Below are 17,181 nucleotides of genomic sequence, written 5' to 3' on the forward strand. Positions count from 1 at the left end.
GTCCCAAAATTGTTTTTATACATTAACTAGCCGTTTCGCACCCGCTTTGCTGGACGAATTAAAATAAATTTTATGTTTCATTATTTTATTTTTTTTCATATTTTTATTATTCTTCTTTTTAACTTCCCGCTAAGAAAATTGAAATATTTCGAAAATCGAGTTTTTAACAGATGTTGACGTTTAGAGGTTCTAGGAAGCCTCCCCGAATGTTTCCGCGGTGAAGTCCGTATGGATAAATTTTCATAAAAGTAAAACAGCAATAAAAAAATGAAGGAACGTTAGAATTCGAAAAATAAATAGCCATAAACCATCTAGCTAGCAATTTCGCATCGAATGGTGGTAGTTTCATGTCGATACGATCAGTGGTTTAGGCATGATTGAGCCTCAAACGAAGACCATTTTCATTATATATATATAGATATTGATAGAAGAAGATTACATACTAAAAAATTATTAATGAATTTTGTATTTAAAAGAAAAGATAATGCTATGATTCGGTTGTTGCGAGACTTGAACCATACAGATATACGAAAGATAAGTCTTTATTCACTGACAATTTACCAAAACAACTAAATTTACATAAACCAATGTTGGTTTGTATGAAAAATAAATGTTAGCTTTCGTGCAAAGAGACAAAAAATACATCTTCTCTCTTAATACGAGTTTATCGACTGAATTCGTACGAATCTAGAACTCGCTGCTATTTTAAAGAGCGCTACGGTTTTATACATTTTTAAACGTGTAACGGTGAATGCTAATGGAAATTTTTATACCTTTCTTTATAGCGAAATACGTTTCTTGTTTTATGATAATTGGATAAGATAGTTGACCTAATTTTGGTTCAGTAGTCTGGTACTCTCGATTTCTCCTCAGACGTAAGAAAAATATTTCGGAAAAAAGAATTTGATCAAGTTCCCCTACTGAAGATCTTGATTTCTCGATTTTTATGATGATAAAAATGATTGTTATTATCACTGTCGTCCGTCATGTTACTTTTAAAATAAGTCAGTACGCACGTCCGGTGCAGTCGCCGTTCAGAGAGCATTTCAAACTCAACGATCGATCAACAAATTGACTCATTTGACATTGACAATTGACCTGTAAAATATTTGTCTATTTATATTGACAATCTATAAATGACATTTCGTTTCCCTTATATCGAAGATATCGTAATACTTATATATTATATTATAAAGGAACAAAATTAAAACAGAAATAGTTACGTAACATAATTTAACTTGCGTCTCTATATTATTTATTGCGACGTTGCCGTTCTTTCTTCATAAAACAACACTTCGTAAATGTAAGACAACATGTCCTCTACAGAAATACGTGGGTAACAATATCTCAAAGACTACAGAACCGATTTTGATAAGACTTTGACCGTTTCATAAGATTTTTTGCATAAATGGTCAGTGAGTTGCCCGCCTTTGTAAGTAAGCAAAAGTACCTGATACCATTAAAATTTAAACAATAGTCTGGCTAATGAAAGAAGATAACGAAAAAGCGTGGCTAATTAAAAAAAAATTGTATGGTATTCCTAAAATTTTGATAATTTTGTGGATTAAACTTACTTGATACTTGATTTTATTTTATTATTTTTTACATTGATAGTACTAACAGTATTTCTATGAAATTAAATGCTATACGTATTTAGTCTTTTACTATTGATACTTAAAATGTCTAGCATTTCATGGAAAACTAAAACTATATTTATTATAAAACACAGCTTTATTCAGAATAATCAAAATCAGAATCCAAAATCTGTGTTACCATCCGAAAGTTTTCAAATAATTCAATTATCTTCTTTCAATAGCCAGACTCTATCAATCCAAGTTCAAATTGTATCATCCTTTTTAAGTATGTTAAAAATAAATACCAATTCTGTTAAATATTTGTATTGAGATTGTTAGAAAAACATATATTGCTTTAAAACCGCATTCTACGTAGTACTCGGTAGTCTCATTATTAATATTCATTTTAAAAAATTTAATCTACACGACCTTAGTATACGACCTTTAGAACCTTTTTAGCTTAGTTAACAAAGTATTATGAACTCGGCTTAATCCTGGATTTGAAAATTAATTAAAGCTCCAACATAAAAGATATTTAGTCATATAACAGAGCTTAGTTAATATTTAGATTAGAAAGGAACATCTTGAAATATTCATAAGCAGTTCAAGATTTTACCTTGAGTTTATAGTATTAATAAATACTTTATTTGTTAGAGAATGTAATGTTTCTATTTATTTTTAAATATAACATTACAATAAATATAAAATAAAAATATAAAATGTTAATTAATATAAATTAACACGTGATAAGAACAGACTATTCAACTATATATAAATAATTTAAAATATCGAATTTCTATAGAATCATTGTTTCAATTAATTGATATTTTAACTTAGGACAATTAGTGTCCTATATCAAAATTTGACTATTATTTATATATAAATAACAAACACTGACTGTCAGTTTTTGTGACAACCCATGAATTTGGATTATATATCAAATATTTTAATAATATTTGTCACAAAAGTATTCATAGATTCAATAAGTAGCTAGCCATTTTATTTATACTTGAATGCTTAATTATTATATTCTATTACTGTAAATATAATTTAGGTTGTATCCTGTGTAAGTACTTTTTTTTAAATAATCTATGGCATTTAATACAGATTTAATGAATATTTAACAACGCTACAGATATTGGACAATTATCCTTTAATACTAGAGCAAAGGCCAGTTATTATACATGCACAGATTGGAAGCAGTCAGACTAATGTAATTTAGCAGTAGCAGTGTGCATTGCAAAATAACCCTCATTGTCTATCTCTTTCAACCTTCACCTGTGTTCTATAGTTATCCCTTTCCTTTAGCTTTACCCTCAAGCACTCCCAATTTGGATCAAACGTTTCCATGACAACCATCTCAAACAACGTCATTTGTTGACATTACCAGTTAATAATGACCCCTCATTGCTTGAAAAGTTGTTGAATTAACCCTTTTTGAGAGGTCTATCAAAATTGGCTAGATTACTCTTCGACATGAGATTAATGAGACTAGAAAATATACGTTAAATTAAGGAGTTAGAGAATGATTTGCTTTAATTTGTTAAAAGAGTGTTGCATAAAGGGACATTTCGTATTTTAACCTCTCAATTATAATTTAACATGAACGATATCACGCATTTTGATTTTGAAAATGCTTTGCGATTTCAAGTGGCTCAATCGAAATTTGAATTAAAATAATGAACAATTTTAAATGTAAAGTTCAGGATTCACAAGTTATAAAATATATTTTTATTATTGATGCAATGTTTTCATGGCATACAATTTTATTCTTTTTGTTTGTCTTATTGAAATAGCATTACTAAAAACTGTACATAGAGTAATTTGCACTTTAGTACGATTTCCGCCAATGTTGCCAGTAAATTAACATCGCTAATTTGCGGCAAGGCTGTACTTTGCTGCCAAGTTAGTTTTGGACGTCTTCCTAAAACGTGTCGTAGCATATTTTAACTTACAAGGTCTTTTAATCTTTCAACACAGAAAATTTAAATCGTATTTTAAAAGCACATTATTTCTTTCATCTGTAAAACAATGAGCAATGGAATGTAATTAAATGTATAAAAATCCGTTTAAACAAAAAAAAACAATAAAAAAGGTTTCACATAAATTTAAAGAATTTATAATGCTGAAATCATTTAATTTAAACTACCGTGGTTGTTTTAGAGGTTTTTGTAGAATATTTGTTAACGAACATCAGAACATTTCAATTAATTAAAATGCTTCAATTCATGTTACTATAAAGAACTTGTTAGTTATCACGAGTATTATGACGTAGGTTTCCATTCTCAACCAGCGAGTCAAAACATTTACCTAGGCATAGCCTAGCCAGACAGTTAACCCTTCTAAAGCCCTACATACTACGGTTTTGTAGGAGGCACTTATCTAAATGTTGGCGCCCCGAATCAATGACGATCGTAAAACAAACTATGACACAATGCCTTTAATAGTAAGAGTATGACATTTCTTTAACTTTAAATTGATATATTAACACTAGAAATGAAGTCGACTCGTCTCCGGTTAAGCTTTATTGTGTCATCAGACACAGGAAATATTATAAATGTCTGTATAGTGTACGTAGACACAATTGCACTTTTGAAAATCGAATGTTGTCATTCTACTTGTGAACAAAAAAATGGGTGCGTGTACTTATGTACGCGCGTAAGAAGTTATACTTCTTTGGCTTTCTTTATTTTTTTTAAATATAATTAATTAATAATTAATATTTAACGTAAACAATTTAATAATATTTAATATTTAGTATATTATTCAATTATTAATTAATATTAATAACAATTATTATTATTATTTATTATTTTATTATATTATTCATTCAATTTAATAACTTGGTATGTTTCATAACCTTTTAACTAAGTAACAATAGGTCTTTGTGAAAAAGCATTGCTAAATTTCTTTGAAAAAATAATTAAAACTCCTTTATTTGTTTCAAAGGTTAATGTCATTATGGTCATTCAAATATTAATATTAAATCTTGGCATAGCTGCTAACTTCACGCATATTCTATTTCTTTTTACTTGTAGATTGTCTTATTCCCATCTCGCTCGCGCACGCTATAATCACACTGACAACTTTGTGTCTCAGGTGCGCGCGCATCGTAAAATTTCACTCTCATAAATTTTTCATAACGCGCCTAAAGAAGTATAGTAACTACAAAAAACTCGTAAACGCATAATGAAATTATTTAAAAGATTTTATACAACAAACACTGCCGAATTTACCATTAAATCTCAGGATTTTCACACGAATTTATACCTACTGAGCAGATGTACACACATGCACCGCAAACTCCCTCAAAATTCATAATCGCGACTTAACATAAAGACGTTTTACATATAACAATGGCACTTGTTGTACACACTTCGTATTGTCAAAATTTAGTAGGGAGCTGTAGAAATCAATTCGTCGTACAGTACGTAAGTAGTTGAGGGTGCTACCCTAGGGATGAGGGTATAGATACAACATATTTGTTTCCATCATGGAATAGATAAAAAACTACTTGGTGGAACTAAAAAACTTTATTAAATTCTTTACGAATTTAATACTTAAAAGGAAAGCGGAAAAATAATGTAACATTGAGGTACTCATCATCATTCAGAAGAACGCGTTTTAGCCAAAACGCACCGATATCCAGGTTGGGCATTCTGATTATCGTGCTTGTTCTGGATCATCATAGTTGATTCTCACACTTTGAAATCAATTTTCCATTAGTTTTTATAATTTTTGAATTAACGTTTCTTTTTCTCTTCGTAATTTTAACATTTGCCTAGAAGTGTAGTGTTGTCACACTAAATCTAGTATCCTTTAAATTCCAAAGTGAGTGTCGAGCTTTTTAAATAAATAATTTTTTCCGATACATAATCTCACTCATAGGTTATTAATCCATAAATAAATTATATTCGTGATATCAAATATTTCACTTAACACTCACCAAACTCTGAAGGGAAAAGCCCTACAGTGCCCTAAAGTATGGTAGTCATTTCGCACATATGCATAATATATGAAATGTGATAATTTAATCACACTTTACTTACCGCTGTGAGTGAGCTAACTCACTTGATCCTTGTATAGATTTCTAAGAACAAAGTACACAATTTGTTGAAGACAGAAATCACGTACACAGTAATCACTGTTTAAAGAATTGTATTAATTACTTAAAAAAATCACAGGATACTCCCGTAAAACGTTGTAAATTCGTAAAACGAATACAGAAAATCACTCTAATTTCACACCGTATCGTGTTATGTAATGGAAACAAGTTGAAGTTCTTCCAAAAGCTCTGATAAGCACGGACGTTAGAGGCTACAGCTTTATCAAGGTTTTTACAATTTTGCTGATGTAGCTTAGCTTACCTTGCTTGAATAAACTTGAGTTAATATTGTGAATTTAAATATCTAAAATTATATTTAATCTTGCCAGCTTTTTTTCCGTCGGACTGAATCGATTGAACTAGGCAGAAAATGTAATTTTTTACGTTTTTTTTAATACAGAAACGAAGGGGTGAAACTCCAGCATGCCAGAAAGTTTGATTCACTTCACACTGACCTTCATAAGTATGAATTTTGATACGCTAATGAAAAAATGATATTTTGATTTATTGTCATCATTGTGTTATATGGCATAAGATTGTGAAACAAAGGCTAAGCTTACATTTATTGCGAATTAATTGTAAGAGTATATGGTGCAAAGTTAAAAATAATATTTTAAATTTAAAATATAAGCATAGTAAAGTAACGCATAACGTACTTAAAAATATATAAAAATTTCCTCACAATTATTGTTTTGTGTACTTTGTTCTTCGGATACTTTGATAATAATTACTCTGAAATAAAATTGTAAAATTATAACTTTCGATAAAAAAAATATTGTAGACCAAATTACGGTATTTGTAGCAATGAAGAAATTGTTTAGTTGTCTCATTATTCAGTGTAATCTTAATTATCATTGCTTTCTCTAAATACTGTTAAAATAATTAAATTAAATGAGCAGTCCTTACTTTATTAAGGGCTCGCAAAATATAGAAACACAACACGCCCTCCGAAAGCTATGCAATCGGCTCGCTTTAATCAATTATTAAAATGGTACTAGATTCACAGCCACCGTTAAGGTTAATAAAAAATAAGATGCTTTACGGGGGAATGAACATTGTATTCGTACATTACAGTACAATAAAAAAAAACTGTTCTTGAAATAAGAAAACATTTAATTGTACCATTAATATAAATTGTGATAATTTGATACATATTGCCACGTTTACACATGATGTCAGTTTAGGCTTTATTCGTCAACTTTTTATGAAACTTTTACTTATTTTTTATTTTGGGAGATTTTAAGAAATTTCAATAGGCTATTTGAAAGTATGAAAAATATACTGTTACCAAGAGTAAACCTTACAAAACATTTAAAGCTTTAAAGAAAAAAATATATGTAAATAATCATATTTTTAATTAAAATATAATAATTAATTTCAGTTTAGTCGAATCGACCATGGCGTAGCTTGCTTGAAAATAATATGTGTTTCCCTATCTGTATACTGTCTGAGTGTACAATTTCGTCGGACAGATTTGAATGTGTAATAACATATGTATAGGTATTTGTGTTATTTAAAGATGACAATTAACACGTAAACATGTTTGCTTAGCAGGCAGGGTACGTCATAGAGACTAGTGCGACGCCATCTTGTCTAGAGAAGCGTTTTGGCGGGTTTAATTTTAACAGCCGATTCTTAACAGAATCCAAATAATTTATTTAGGTCAGTAATCCAAAATGGTTTTTAAAATTTTAAATTATGTATCAAATAATCATTCAAAAATCTGACCAACGTAAGGCCATCGTATAATAGATAGGTATTATCTGATCTTCAATCTCAGCTTAATCCAACTTTACAAAGTAATACTCCCTCAATAAGTTTTACCAAGTTTCTACTTAAGTTTATAAACTTATACTTAAGCTCTGTAAACTTCAAGTATTAGTTTCGAACATGTTCAATATTGTCATAAAACAGTTTACAGAGAGATATAATGTAAGAGGAAACGGGCTGGAGGCTCATCTGATGTTAAGTGATACCGCCCATCGACACTCACATTGTCAGAAGGCTCGAAAGTGCGTTGCCGGCCTTTTAAGAAATGGCACGCTCTTTTCTTAAAGGACCCTAAGTCGAATTGGTTCGGAGATACTTAAGTGGGTAGCTGGTTCCACATAGTGGTGGTGCGCGGCACAACTGCCTTAAGAAACGCTCAGTTGTGGAACGACGGACGTCGAGGTGATACGGATGGTATTTTATATTTTGCCTTGAAGTCCGATGATGAAACTCAGCTTCGGACAAATGAGTCCGAACAATTATCTTACAAAGTTAGATAGAATGAGGAACAACGTGCCCTTCACACATAATAATCAATAATATTATGATTTTATCGTCATTAGAAAAAAAAATCATTTTTAATCGCAAACAATTAACGGTTTAAAGCATTCGTTACCTAGTTAGTTAAAAAAACTGTGTTAAAGATCTTTCTTTGGGTATTTCATTGATTTGAATTAAACAAAAACGAAACCCTTTACCTCATTTAAATTTTAAATATTACGCAATATCAAATGAATCACAATTTAAATGTTAGAACAAAACCATAATTCAACCGTAACCGTACAACGTGACACGTGTATTGACCGAGTTTCACAGAATGGCTTAACGTAACATGATTAATTGTATTTGTCTGTTAACAACGAGAAAGACCCTTCACACGTTCCAAATAAACTGACAGATTTAAATGTTATTCTAATCCATTTTTAAAAACTACAGACGCACAATTAGTACGTATAAATAATCGAACAAAGAACTATAGATAGGATAAACAAAAGAGAAATTGTTACAAGCAAAATTGTGGTTGTACAAAGCAAGCTGTTTTATTATAGATTATTTATGGAATTGTTTTGTAACTCAGTAACTAGAAGGTACGAAGACGTGAAAAGAAACTTAGAAAGGACATTATGTTTAAAAAAAACCAATGTATGGATGTTCTTTCTATCGTCATATGGTAGAAATCTATTAGAATATAAATAAAGCGCATCACGCGCGCAGACCGACTGTCAAATGAAGCTGCGCATCTAGAAATGGAACCCGTGTACAAATTCTCCACATTTATAAATTTTCCGCGGAAACACGATTGAAAAATGGAACCACAGATATAGAAATGACGATACAGCTTCAACAACTAACACAGATGTTGACAGGGAACTTCTCCTCGTACCTTAAGGAATTTAAAATTAAACAAAATGCCTGTCCTTGGAACAATACAGCTCGAGAGGCGGTAGCACATGTCCTGACTAATATACAGCATCCTGACTTCGATACAGTATCGAACAAATTATAAAATCTATGTTTAATGTAGACAACAGAAAATCAACTCAAAAACCACCTTCAAAAATGTTGATGTCATAAAGTTCTTAACAGAAATAAGTAATACTATTTTTATTTAGGTATATGCGCTATTGATAATATACACACGTTACACAATACCTCCTGTTTAAAGAAGAACATCAATTTATTCACATAAATAAATACGCTATTCTTACAGTACTAAGGAAATACGATAATTACGAAAGTAAAAATATAATATTAAATACAGAAGATAAACAATATTGCCACTGTGAACTCACGGCGAATATACGAGGATAAAGATGTCGATAGTGTCGGAGACCACATTCAGTAAGCCCAACGTCTTTGGTTACGAGTAGGTATGTGTGCAAAGTAATGGTTCTGGCATAGGTACAAAGAAATCGAGGTCTTGATGAACACTCGGGTTGCTCAACACCCCCCCTTCGCAAGACTTTAAGTAGATAGTAGGCCATCTGTTAGTCCCGTCTTGTTTTTAATTTATTGTACCCAACAATGCCTAAAACAAATAATGTTGGTGTACCCAATAAAGGCTAGTAGGTATAGGTGCCATTCAGTCTGTAATAAAGAAAACGTGTATACTTATTTTGTATGCACTCCAAACATAAGACAGTTTTTAGTTTCATGCGGAGCCTAAATAGACGAGTTACACCGTCTTCTTACCATGCATACTAGAATCTAAATTACCCATGTAATAACCATAGAATAGGAATGGCTGTACAATATCGTCTACATAACGTGAAGGAAAACCTTTTTGTAGAAAATGACGAAAAGCTAAAAGACATTTTTGTTTATGACTGTCCTCACATGAAACAACATTTGAATTGTATCATGGTAGCTACGAAGTTTATATATAGTTATATAAATATATAAATTGATGCTTTTTAACCATAGACGAAACATTCGTTACTATCCCCCTTATAAAAATTCAATTTATCTTTTTACATTGCTTTTACGAATGTCTTTACTAAACCATTGAGATTAAGAAAGAGAGTTTTAGAGCTCGTTCCCACGATGTCGTCTGTCGGGAAGATTTTTTATCGTGTGTCGTAGCGGCAGAACATTTTATATGAAGCTATTCACACTTGTCTGACAACGATTTTGTGTCGGATCCGACAAAAATTATCGTGTGTTTTGTCAGCCATCCCGTTCGGAAATTAATCGTGTCGTATCATTGCTCGCATATGATGGCAAAAGGCGCTGTTTAATATCACTTGTTGAGGAAAAACCTGTTCTTTGGGACAATACTGTAGATGAGTATAGAGATTTTTTTTTATTTAGCCTTTAAAGCTAGCTGCTTGGCGAGTAGTTTGTTGCCAGATTTCGACAAGAAAGATGAAAAAGAAAGACAGAAGTATGGTAAGTGTCTAAATATTTTATTTAAGTAATAGAAAGTAGATGGCATGGCACCAACCAGCTGCGGTCGTGGCCGACAGCCGACTAGTGCGAACAGGAGCGCCGACACACGATAAAATATCGTCCCGACAGACGACATAGTGGGAACGAGCTCTTATCCTTAAAAAACAATTTACGTTCAAGAAATATTTCTAATACCTAGATAAATATGAACATAAACGTGAACATTCTGGTAACCAAATAGACTTGTTGTATCTGAATGTTCACAGTCTATAACATAAGGAGATTAATATAGACTAAATTAGCAATTTATGCCCAAGTTACGTTACCTATTCTGTAATGATGTTGCATTTTACAATACATGTCATCCGTATCTTCCGGTTGCAGCCAAGCCAAGATTAATGGCTAAGTCAAGAATAGTGTTCAATTTGTACAAATGTTGTGACAATGGGCGGTTTCAGGTGATGTATGATATTGTATGTTAACAGATAACTTCGTTAAAATATATAAATTATGAATACTATATGTTTAATATGTATTAGTAATCGTTCTAGAGTCTTCTAGAGTGTAGGAATATACATCGATAAAAAATAAATATTATTATCTGTTGTGTTAGTCCTTATTAGAATCTGTTCTATAATTTTGAAACTATTTTTAAATATGTCTTGTCCTTTCCTTGACAATAAATAAATAGAGCTTTTAAAGGTTAAGCTACCTTCTATACGAAACTTATGCCGAGAAATGAAACTCCGGATTTTGCGCCACACTTTTACCACTAAGCTATGGAGCTTAAATTATTATGGAAAAGTGACCATTACAATAAATTAGTAAATTTGTTTAAGACTAGTTGTTTAGTAACTAAATCTTTTTTCATCTAACTTTTGTACAATGTAAACATATATATGTCTTAATTTATATTTACTACCACAAATCTAATTTGGCAACTTCTATAATTTAAATTTATTTCAAGACTCATTGAAAGATTTCTTTGAAAACGAATATCCAATTTGTTTACCTATTATATGAAAATAAACATTGTCTCGGTCAATAACTTCGTAAGAACAATCTTGGCGCGATTCCATTCGCACTTTTTAAAACTACATTTGCACAAAAATTGTTATTGGGATTTTTGCTCTCCTGTATCTATGCAGTATTTGAGTTAAACCACTAGAAGACCAAGTAAAGATTAAATAAATTTTAAGACCATCATCTCAAGGCTTATTTATGAAGTGATTTGACTTCTTACAATGCGATCACTAATATTCAAAACAATCATCTAAAGAAGAACATTAATTTTGTTCTTGTTTTGATGTAAAATCTTAGTACTGAAGGTGCCTAATACTTCTTTTATATTACTTAAGTGCTTAAAAATTCTTATTAACAAAATAACGTCTACGATCTTATAAAAATCAGAATCTGCATTCCTTAATTCAAAGCGTATAAACACGCAATTTTGAAGTCAACCAAATTTCTAACGGATAGACGAATTGCAATAATTGCGATACAGATAAAAAAACACAATAGATTTCACCCTAGTTTATTGACAAACCCCAAGATAAAAGAGTCCTTTACTCGCTGCCTAAATTAATTTTGTTTGTAATTATAAAGGGTACAAATTATAGTTACCATTTGTCAGCAGTACGTGAGTAATAACAGAGAAATTATGTATTGTTAAATACTTTATAACGACACTTATATATTTTATTCTTGTTGTACAGTGCTTGGCATTACCGCAACCATGCGACTGAAATATTTGTATTTATTTATTAAGAACCAAACCGATTTATCACTTTAATATAAATAAAACATAAAGTTAGTAGAGTAATTGATGTATCCTCTCACTATCACTTATATAGATGTATAAAAATTTTCATAAGAATCGGTCAAGCCGTTTCGGAGGAGTATGGGAACGAACATAAATCGGAGTGCATTTTGTTTTGCAAATTTTACGTTGGCTTAACGCATATGACGTTAACTGCGCCGCGTGAGAAGGTCGTAGGTTCGATTCTCGAGGCAATTAACCAATAACCATAGAATGAATTTAGCGTATATGATAATACATAAGCGCAGTCATATGTCTATTCTATACTTAACTTTTAAATAAATACCATTAATTGTCACCTATCTATTTTTGCTTTTTATCTAGACATACAGTATTATACATTTAATTGGAAAAATCGTCCATTAATGCAATAAATAAACGCACATTGTTTAATACACTTTTGAACGCTATTACAAAAGTTTCTTATCACGAACTCCTTTATTAGAGCAATAAACTAAATTTAGGCACGAATTCAAACGTAATTGTTATTATATTACCTACAAAGTAGACTGTACGTGACGTAGCTTAGAGACTTAGACATAAGTTACTTAATACGCTGTAATAACTTAGCATTATAAATATCACTTAGCGTATATGATAATACAACAAATAACTTAATTGTGTACACCGACGGCTAATGCATGATTTGCCTATAAACTAAACTAGGCTGGGGCCATTGGGCACACAAGAATTTGGGGCCCTTTTGGAAAGTAAAAAAAGCTAATTATAATAAAAAAAATTTACTAAGTATGATATATTATATCGAAATTGTCGGTCCTTCGGGCCCCCCTGAAAATGGGGGCCCTGGGCAGGGGCCCCGTGTGCCCTTATGGTGAAGACGGTATTGGTAATGTGTCCGATACATTAGGGTATATACTATATAGACTATCCCGAAATTTGGTACACTTACGTCACAAGCTGTATACGTTTTTAGTCTTCTGTGTTTAATTTAAGCCTACTTTACCTATCAACGCTACTGGTCCGATAACAAGCGAACAATTCGTTTTAAACTATATACAGTGTAAACTCTTTATAACGAATTTAAAGGGACTGAGCATTTTTTCGTTACAGAGAATTTTCGTTATAGGGAACGAAGAAAAACAAATTTAACCAATTACAATAATTTATATATATGTAATAGATAGGTGATGATGATGCGTTTAGTAACTGAGACCAAAATTCCCTACAGGCAATTTAAACTAAGAATAATGGCACACGTGTTAATGAAGTTAACAACAAAGGCGAAAAGGCTGTTTATGACCTCTAGTTAGAAATTTCGGCACCTCAATCCGTTAGTTTTGTACGCTGACTATAAAAACAATTACTCTTAAGTATGTTGTTGATGTCTAAATGTGAAAATATTTCTTCCTTATAGAGAAATGCCGTTATGTTATAAAGAGTGAATTCATGTATGAGTTTTGTGTTAAACCAACAATTAAGTCAATTTTACGTTATAGAGAGTTTTGCGTTATGAATGTCCCAGATTAAATTTCGAAAGTGGTCACACTCTTTTTTTAGGACTTAAAGAATATATATATAGAATAGTAAAACTTCACTATATCAAAAAATAAAAGTATAGATTGTCTGAGTTATTAACGAAATTACACACCTAGATCAGCGGTGACAATTAATAGAAGGCAATTTCATTTGGGTCCATCAAATTAGGAGGCTTGGTCTATTTCATGTATCAAGGTCATTATCATTAATTACTTACAAAGCTTCACGGGTTTGTGGTCGGTGGTACTACCTTTTAGATCTGGACTTCAGATTTCTGTACCGTGATGATTTATTTTTATAGCCAAGTAAACAGCCTTCTGTGCCTGACACACTACGTCGACTTTGTGTCTCAGGCGTGCCAGTTTCCTCCCAATGTTGTGCTGCACCGTACGAGCGAGTGTTGAATGCGCACTTAGACAGAAAGTTCATTGGTGTAGCCGGGGATCGAACCTATGACTTCAGGCATGAGAGTCGCACGCTAAAACCACTAGGCCAACACTGTTTTTATACGTCTGTAGTAATTATATTATTTTTATAAGATGAGTTTATAGGCCTTCCCTATTCTGTCATTGCAGCCATAAAGGCCGGCGAAATCACTAAGCCTCCCTACCTTTCTACCGTTATTATAAAAAAGAATAGCCGTTTTTGTTTGAAGTTCATAAATATAAAAAATCACGGAAATTTAATTTCAAATTGCGAGTTGCTCCAACTATGGATATCCAGACCTAGCTATTTTATCAGAATGCTTAATCTGGATATCAGTGAGTTTTGGCCAAAACGCGTTCATCTGAAAGGAGGAAGAAATGCGATGCCTAGGGCAATCAAACTTATTCTTAAATAGCTTAAACACAAACCATATATCAATTAATTTTCTACGATTTTCCAATGACAACATCTTAAAGTGCTCTAACATGATCTCGTATGTTGGCAACTGTTTTTTCGAGATGCCACTAGAACAGATACGATTACGATTGATTAAACAAAAAAAATTAAACCTATCCAGAATCTTTAATTATAAAACTTGTAAGTAAAATGTTATAAGTTTTGTCGTTTTCAACTTAATACAACAAGTTTCTCGTACTACTTCAAGTTTGAGAGAACATCTGTCCGACACTAGTTTTCTAATATGTATCCAAGAAACGGGCGAATCTTATAAACTGTACGAGTAGCATCCATTTAAACAAGAGTTCTTTAACGATAGAGATCGTAAATAGAATGTAGAAAATCCCGTAAAAATAAAAAATAAAGAAAATTTGAGACCTGAGAGCTAATTTATATTTACATTTTAAAAACAATTGCATATTAACCAACAAGTGTAGAGGTATATTTATTTTTTTGTAGATGTTAGTTAATTAAAATTTAGGTCCTGGCTACACAGGGTATAACCCGTATGTCGGATTCCATCCCTGGTGAAATAATTATTTCTCGTTGGTGGTCATAAGATTTGCGAGGTCGGTTTTAAGTTTTTCCTTCTATAAGTACATGAATGTACCCCCACCATCTTAAAATTATTCATAAAATAGCCCACACTTCATATAGGTGCGGCCATCAAGCATTTAAGTACAATCGTAGAATACAAATAATTGTGTAATGAGAGATCAAAATACACCGAGGACAGAAATATGAAATAACAATCCCACCACAAAACGCATAAAATTATTGTTTGACAACTAGTATTGTTTTACGTCTAATGCAAAGTAGCAAAAATATAATTTACCTTTGATAAACACTTTTAAGAGATTAAAACGCGTTTACTCTAGTAGAAATAATTAAACGAAATGTAGCATTCTGTTACGCAAAAGCGCCTTGTGAAGATATTTTAATCGATTAAAACTGTATTTTATCTTAAATTGATGATGTAGTTGCAGAGTATGTGTTTGAATCCACTAATTTATGTCCGCAACGTAAAGTAAAGATTTCATGTTAAAGTATGAACACGCCAACAAGTACAAACTGATTTTAGCATGTATAATATTTGAAATTGACTTTATAGCGACGTTTAATTTTTAGGTATACTCATTTACATAACTTAATTATTAACAATGAATGAATGTTAAAAAAAATCTAGGAAATTTTTATATATAACAATATCAAAGTACCAAAAAGGTAAACATTATCTAGTATTAAGCCTCCAACAAATTAACGATTTTATATTCTTAAAAAGATTTTCAGACCGTAGATTGAATTGCAGTAAAATTGAGTTACAGAGAGAACATTTATACATTTTAGAAGTCTTAATATTTGAGACATTTGATGATCTCTATATATTATCTTAAATAATTAACGGATTTAATGATTTCTTACCTATTAACCCATCAGTCCCGCAAAAATAAAAAGCGATACACAACAAACAAAACAAACATCGCGTATAAAACGTCTTCAACATTTTTCCAAAATATCATCCTTCGCGGACATTTTCAACACAAGGACACACAAGTCTGAAAAATATAAGCGGCTTAGCAATATCGAATTAACTCATCGACATCTAAATCCAATTTACGTAACGCGAACGAGCGCGGAAACAGAGCGTTGATAACACACCCGTCTCTTTCAAGAGTTTGCGCGGGACTAAACATTTTAAACGCGAATATGAAAAATATTTTCGTAGCGAATTTCGTAGCGTGTAGCATTTGGAAAATCCGTAGCACATTGATCGTGCTTATTGAAGCTTTTCAGTTCTCAGAAATAAAATAAATATTTTGTGAAGTGAAAATATTCCTCGTACGAGCAACAGTACCTACATATATACAGCTACATATATGTACAAGGAATTGTATGTTCTTAGTTGATAAAAATGTTTAAAGAGATATGCATTTCAATATTTGTCGACACATCTTTATTGGAATTAAATTAATAAGTTTAAATTCATTTATATATTATTAATCTTAAATATCGGGTGTTATTTTTACATAAATTAATCATTAGTTGTGACTGCGTGAGATTCTCAACCGAAGGTCGTGTGTTCGATGCTATGAAAGTTCTGAAATATGAGGTCGAGAGTCAAGGCCCAGTAAGGGTTATAGCACCACTGTGTGAAGAGATCATTTAACATTAACAAAGTTGAGAATTTTTATAGGTTTCACCGTTACATTGGTGTTGTAATCCGCTTGACCGCAAATTCGATGCCCAAATTTGCGTCAAATATTCTTCCCTATAGGGATCATCCAATTAACAGTATTGTCGTATTCGCAATAAATAACGACCTCACGTGTTACGTTACCTTTATAACGGCTTAAGTATTGCGTGGAACTAAATTACAAATAATTAATTTATAGATATTTGGGTGGCTTCGGGTTCATTCTATATTTTTTTTAAATCGTAACTTTTCAATAGTAAAATAAGTTCTAATCTAATCTAAAGAAAATTTTAGGTAATTTATGTAGTCACATTTATTCGCATTTGGAGGCAGGTATATATGTATTATTTTTTTTAATATAATTCTCGATATATTTTCATAAAGGTAACTTTTTGGGTTGCTCATAGCAGGGCTTCTCAGTAAAACTAGGACCGATATCAGATTTGTCACA

At 31.5% G+C, this 17,181-nt stretch overlaps 1 protein-coding gene across 2 annotated transcripts in view; it reads right to left on the reverse strand.

The window, feature by feature from the left end:
• The window catches only part of LOC125050821, a 90,597-nt gene extending 74,386 nt beyond the window's left edge, over nt 1-16,211 (reverse strand). For both annotated transcript variants that reach the window (XM_047650856.1, XM_047650857.1), the window contains exon 1: nt 15,959-16,211. In XM_047650856.1, the coding sequence (XP_047506812.1) occupies nt 15,959-16,040 (82 nt within the window). In that variant the 5' untranslated portion in view covers nt 16,041-16,211. The remainder of the gene's footprint in view (nt 1-15,958) is intronic.
• Nucleotides 16,212-17,181: the final 970 nt, after the last annotated feature.

This window comes from Pieris napi, chromosome 7, assembly GCF_905475465.1.
Source record: "Pieris napi chromosome 7, ilPieNapi1.2, whole genome shotgun sequence".
NCBI classification, from domain to species: Eukaryota; Metazoa; Arthropoda; class Insecta; order Lepidoptera; family Pieridae; genus Pieris; species Pieris napi.